At 32.4% G+C, this 5,989-nt stretch overlaps 1 protein-coding gene across 1 annotated transcript; it reads left to right on the plus strand.

Annotated features, from left to right (window-relative positions):
* The first annotated feature begins 2,700 nt into the window (after nt 1-2,700).
* On the plus strand, nt 2,701-4,942 carry LOC133309952 (transcription factor HHO3-like). The gene is made up of 5 exons (XM_061510816.1): nt 2,701-3,059; nt 3,219-3,493; nt 3,628-3,892; nt 3,982-4,058; nt 4,351-4,942. Exons 1-5 carry the CDS (start codon nt 2,945-2,947, stop codon nt 4,735-4,737), a joined length of 1,119 nt encoding a protein of 372 aa, XP_061366800.1. The 5' UTR covers nt 2,701-2,944; the 3' UTR covers nt 4,738-4,942.
* The last annotated feature ends 1,047 nt before the right edge of the window (nt 4,943-5,989 follow it).

Genomic DNA, 5,989 nt, shown 5'->3' on the forward strand with positions numbered 1-5,989 from the left:
TAAAGAAAGAAATAGAAGGAAATATAGGAAAAAATGACTAAAAATGTATCATCTAAAACATAGGATAAAAACGGGTTTAACTCCATAAATGCTAATCATTTTTCTCAAATTTTTCCTAAGTATTGGTATATATAATATGTTTAATATTTCGCGGCTCGAAATAAGAAGACGTAAGATAGTAGATGAAGCTACTTGAGAAAATGAGAGGAAAAAAATTGTATTTATAGAAAATAGCTTTATCTTCAATTTATAATGACAAACATTAAACTCATATCATAATGTACTAAAAAACATTACACCTCTTATGGATATATATCAAGACAAGTTATATCTATAAAATTTTTTGTTTATAAACTTTTACAAGCTACATTATCTTCTTCCGGGAGAACACTGGTTATATTATGTTCTCCCGGGAGAAAATAGTGTAATTTATAAAAAATTTCAAAAAAAGTTTGTAAACAGATCATTCTCCTATATATCATATCTTAACTACCTACCTAAGAATTCACTAAAGGATAAATACTCAATTATCATAATAATATTAAACAACAAAGCTACTCAAGATAGAGTCATTAATTTGTGCGCAGTGATTGGAGTGTTGGCTATGAGCCAATCTAAATACCTATACCTAGGATATTTCTGAGCGCATACCATACAATATAGCAATACGATCTTCTAGAACCTAACAAAACCCATATATTTTATCACTTAAGCCAATTGAATTCAAAAAATTAATTATGTTTCATAACAAATCTTGTTTTTTAGAATTATCAAAATGGTATCCCAAACAGAAATACAATTGAGAAAAAACACATAATAACCTATAATATTTAAGAAAAATATTTCTCATGTTGCATGAGAATTATTTTATCATGTTGTAACCATTTGATTTGTGTGCAAAGTTTTTTTAATAAGTATGAGACTCACTACTAATTTAGTCACAACGTGAGAAAAAATATGGGTAAAGGACTGGTTAACGAATATAAGTTATCTCCAGCGACCATAAAACGATGTCATTTTGGAGCAGAAATCAAGATGTTTTTGTAATTCTAATATATTGTAAGGTTATGATAGTCTTTATCATTATAATTTTTTAATCTTATAACCCAAAATAACATCACTTTGAGCTCACTGCATATAATTTTATCTCCCTTTTCCCAAAAAATATATCCAATAATAAGCTAGGGATTTGTTTTTTCATGTAGTAGGAAAAAATATATCCTTCCTACATATACCATGAAACGGTATGCTACTTTTTTTCTTACTTTTTGTTTTTTTTAATAGATAAGCTCACATTTCTCACGTACTTTTTACCTCTATGGTATAAGATTTTAATTATTATGTAATTTGAGAATTATAAAATCCAAAAATAAATTCCCTGTACGTGTCTTGAATTTAAGTCGAACGTGACTTTTTTTTTTGATACACAGTCGAACGTGACTTTATTTATCCACAATAAAAGACTTGTGATTTATATTAAATTTTTAAAATTTGGATATTATTAAATTCACTTTTATTGTAACGAACTAATTTAACCCAAAATATTATAGTATTAAGTGATGATCTTTTAATAGTTTATATTATTCTTTAATATATTTCTTCACGTAAAAGTTCTTTAGACTTGAAGCGAAGATATTACATAGACCTAATTTTTTATTTTATTTTATGCTTATTTTAATTTCACTAGAAAGTGAAGTATAGTAAGAATCAATCTCATGAACTTATGGTCACTGAAACTATGTAAGGATTGAACTCATGATTTTATGGTCACTGAAACTATGTAAGGATTGAACTCATGATTTTATGGTCAGTGAAGCTATAAGAATTAATTCAACCCAAAATTTTAATGTGTTGGATTAATTTTTTTGATAATTTATATATTCTCTAACAGTTATAAAAAATTAAAATATTAAAAATTGTTTTTTTGTTTTTTAAGAAATGAATTTAATAATTTTGTTGGCATAAAAGGATATACTTGAAGGATTTTTGATCTTATCCGATGAATTAAACAAGGATGGAGATTGGTGAAAGGATAGAATGGGTGACGCCATTGCTAACGCAGAATGAAAATGCGAATCAAATACCTTGCACTCTAATATTAAATAAATTCCCTCTCTTTCTCTATCTCATGTGTCGACATTATTATGTTTTATTTCATCAACTCTATTAAAATTAAAATACGTGACATTATATAATTGGGCTTTATTAATCTTATGTTGTAGGAGAGAAGTTCTCTCCTACCATAGAGACAATCATGGATGGGGTCCACTCATTTATAAAAAATAAAAAAATGAAAATTAAATTACACGAAAATCAATGAGTATGTAAGAAATAGTGTTATCTTATGTTGCATAAGAATAATATTTTCCTATATAATTATATATTTAATTAAAAAAAATATTATTAAATTGAATCTAAGCAGTTAAGAAATTTATCAAAAAAATACTTCTCTATATATTTTAAAATCTCTTCGTGATCCTATTTGCATTTTCCATTTTTTTCCAAAATTTAGAAAGAAAAAGAAAGAAATCCCCTGACTCACCCATAAAGAGAAAGAAACAGTATAGACAGTAAAACAAAATTAAGAAAACAATATAAAATGCATCAAAGATTCTTGTTTTGTATGCGACGGCCCGACCTCGATGTATTTCCGAGTTCTGCGCTGAACTGTCTCTTTTTCTCTCTCTGATTATTGGGAATTTTCTTTATTTTTATTTTTATTTTCTTACTTGGTTTACAAGTTCATTATTATTCCAAATTTTGATTCTGGTTAGATCCTTTATTCTTCATTGAGAAGCTCTCTCTCTCTCTCTCTCTCTCTCTCTCTCTCTCTCTCCGGATCCCTCTATGCTGCTTTCACAAAACGCCATTTCCTTATATATTCTTTCTCCTTCATCTTCTTAAAACCAACACCACCTTGGCTTCCGTGAATTTCACTGAGAAAATGCAGCGTTTGAAGATGGGGTTCCCTAACTACATCCAAGCATTGGAAGAAGAACGCCGTAAGATTCAGGTGTTCCCCAAAGAGCTTCCTCTTTCCCTCGAGCTGGTCACACAAGGTAACCAACAAACAAACACCCTTTATGTTCTTTATGGTATGAAGATGATAAAGTTTCTTCCTTTTGTTTCTGGGTTTGTTTTCTTTGATGCTGATGTGGGTTTTTGGTTTCTGGGTTTTTTTTTTTTTTTTTTTTTTTTGTGTTGAAATTTTTATGCAGCCATTGAAGCCTGTAGACAGCACTTGTCTGGTACTATAAATGATTATAATTCGAATGGGCAATCGGAGTGTTCAGTGCAGACAACATCAACGGAAGGTCCTGTGTTGGAGGAGTTTATCCCAATCAAGAAGAGAGCATCATCCCCTTATTGTGATGAGGATGAGCAACATTCTCATAAGCACAAGGTTTCAAAGGACAATAAGAACAATGATAAGAGGAAATCAGATTGGCTTAAATCTGTGCAGTTATGGAATCCAGATCCCCCAGCTGAGGATGTAAGAAAATTATAGCTTAATTATCAAATTACCATTGCTTGAGTCTTCTGCTTTGTATTGAAGAGAAAAAAAACAGAATAGAACAAGCGACTGATTGATTTTTTGTGTGCAATTCCTGTGAAAATTTTGTTCAGGATGTGAGTAGGAACGTGCCTGTGGTGGAATTGAAGAGAAGTGGAAGTGGAGGTGGTGCTTTCCAGCCATTCCACAAAGAAGAAAAAGCTTGCAAGACAAGTGAACCATTAAGTAAAGCACCCTCTTCAACTGCGGCGCCAGTCACCGGGGACAATGCTGGAAAAGGAGAGGAGAAAGAGGGACAGAGAAAGCAGCGCCGGTGCTGGTCACACGAGTTGCATAAGCGCTTCTTGCATGCTCTTCAGCAGCTTGGAGGTCCAGATTGTGAGTATCTTAATCTATTCCAAGTTCTTAATGTTATGTATTTAGGATGTTATTGTAACTGCATATTGATACTTTGGTGGCTCTTGCAGCTGCTACACCAAAGCAAATCAGAGAGCTGATGAAGGTTGATGGCCTCACAAATGATGAAGTCAAAAGCCATTTACAGGTAAGCATATGGGTTATATATATCCCAAATGTTTGGTTTTCAAATTTGGCTTAAGCTAGTGAATTCATAATCTAAGTCTTTGCTTTTTGTAATTTCTATTGTCTAGTCCCTCCAGTTCTTTGCATATATATGGAATCTTTTAACTACCCTCCCCTTCAGTTCTAAGGGAATCCAAACTGAATGAGTGATAAATTTTTTGTTGCAGAAGTTTCAGTAAATTAATATTCTTGAGTTCCAACTGTTCCATATTCTCAGTTATAGTCTAAAATTTTCATTTTGTGGTTTTGGACAGAAATACCGTTTACACACTAGAAGACCAAGTCCTGTAGTTCACAACAGTGCCAATCCACAGACAACAACACCCTTTGTCCTTGTGGGGAACATTTTTGTTCAACCACAGGAATATACAGCGGTAGCTACCTCAACAGCATCAGGGGAACTAACCACAGTTGCAGCACCTTCCGGAATTTATGCGCCAGTGGCCACCCATCCTCCGGCTGTTTCACGCACACCACCACCTGCTTCAATTAAGAAGGCACAGTATAAGAAAGTAGAGCTGTTTGAGCATTCAAATTCTGAAGAAAAGGGTAATCACAGTGAAGGGGCTGTTCATTCAAACTCCCCTGCCTCATCAACCTCCACACATACCACCACTACTTCCCCTGGCTATCGAGTTTGAAGATGTTGTACAAGTTTTGTAACCAAGTTTCTGTATAGTCCTGTGATATTTTCTTCTGGCTTTTTTTTTTTTTAAAATGTTATTTCCTCTTGTTATATGGGATTTAAATTATAGAGGTAAAATATACAGAAAGTGACAATTTTGATGTTAAATAAGTCACACCCTTTCTTTTAGGTGTTTAACACTTACCATGTTAAAGTGACAATTCTCCTTAGCACAAGATAGTGAACTGAAATTTCAAATTTTGGATGTGGAAGCATGTTCAGTGTCTCTTAATTGGTAACAGTCTATCAAGATTGTGACAAATTACTTGAAGTTAAAACTGGGGTCTTTTGGATTTTAACATTCTGACTCAGTCATACTCATTACTTATTTGGCAATTTCATAACCACACCACTGTGTTCGGTAGTGGCATGGTGATTCTGAAGGAGAATCTAAGAATATCCCACAGAATATGCAATGAACACAACCTACATAGGAGTGATAGGACGGAGAAGATGCAGACATATGTCAGTTGTGAAAATGACAATTTAAACAACCATTAAATACAATTTTGCTGGCAACCTTGGTTTAAAAAAACTGTGTCAATTATGAAACTAATTGGGTCGTGACCAAATGGCAAATGTGGAAATTAAATATTGCTGCATAGATTTGGTTTTGCTGGTAATGCCGTTATTAATTTCTTTTCTCCTTTTGTTTCTCCTATTGGTTGTTGAGAGACTGACCCCAAATAACTTACCTTGCAAGTTGCAGATGGGCTTACCAAAAAAGGCATCCAAAGTTTGCAGACATTTTTAAGTTATTTGAACTGCAATATTCTTCATGGAACCTTGTAGAATTAATAACTCATGAAATTATTGTTGTTAAAATCTCGATCTATCACTACAATTTTTTTTTATCAAAACGATTTTACTAATATTCCAAACGCTTTTACGTTTTTATGATTTTTTACATTACGATTTTCTAATCTCCTTCCGATTTTACTAAAGATTTCGATTTTAACCACATTTCATCAAACTACTACCAACTTCAAGTGCATAATCCCACTGCTGGTAAATTTGTAATGCATGCACCCAAGGAAAATATGGCTGAAGTCATAAGAATGAATAAATTAGGCGGAAGAGTTACATTTATTTTTAGGATAAATCAATTCGATTTCCTTTTTATTTTCTTTTGAGTTTTCACATTTTCCCCTTTATCGTAGAACTCTACAGCCAAAATTTCTTACACGAGGATTTTGAAAAAAAAAAAA

This window comes from Gastrolobium bilobum, unplaced genomic scaffold (genome assembly GCF_033153095.1).
Source record: "Gastrolobium bilobum isolate Gb01-03AN ecotype WA unplaced genomic scaffold, APGP_CSIRO_Gbil_v1 utg121768, whole genome shotgun sequence".
NCBI lineage: Eukaryota > Viridiplantae > Streptophyta > Magnoliopsida > Fabales > Fabaceae > Gastrolobium > Gastrolobium bilobum.

Excerpts from the sequence above, each read along its gene's own strand:
- LOC133309952 (XM_061510816.1), top strand. The coding sequence starts at position 2,945 with ATGCAGCGTTTGAAGATGGGGTTCCCTAACTACATCCAAGCATTGGAA. Across the intron at positions 3,060-3,218 it reads CCTCGAGCTGGTCACACAAG|CCATTGAAGCCTGTAGACAG; the intron begins GTAACCAACAAA and ends ATTTTTATGCAG. Across the intron at positions 3,893-3,981 it reads GCAGCTTGGAGGTCCAGATT|CTGCTACACCAAAGCAAATC; the intron begins GTGAGTATCTTA and ends TGGCTCTTGCAG.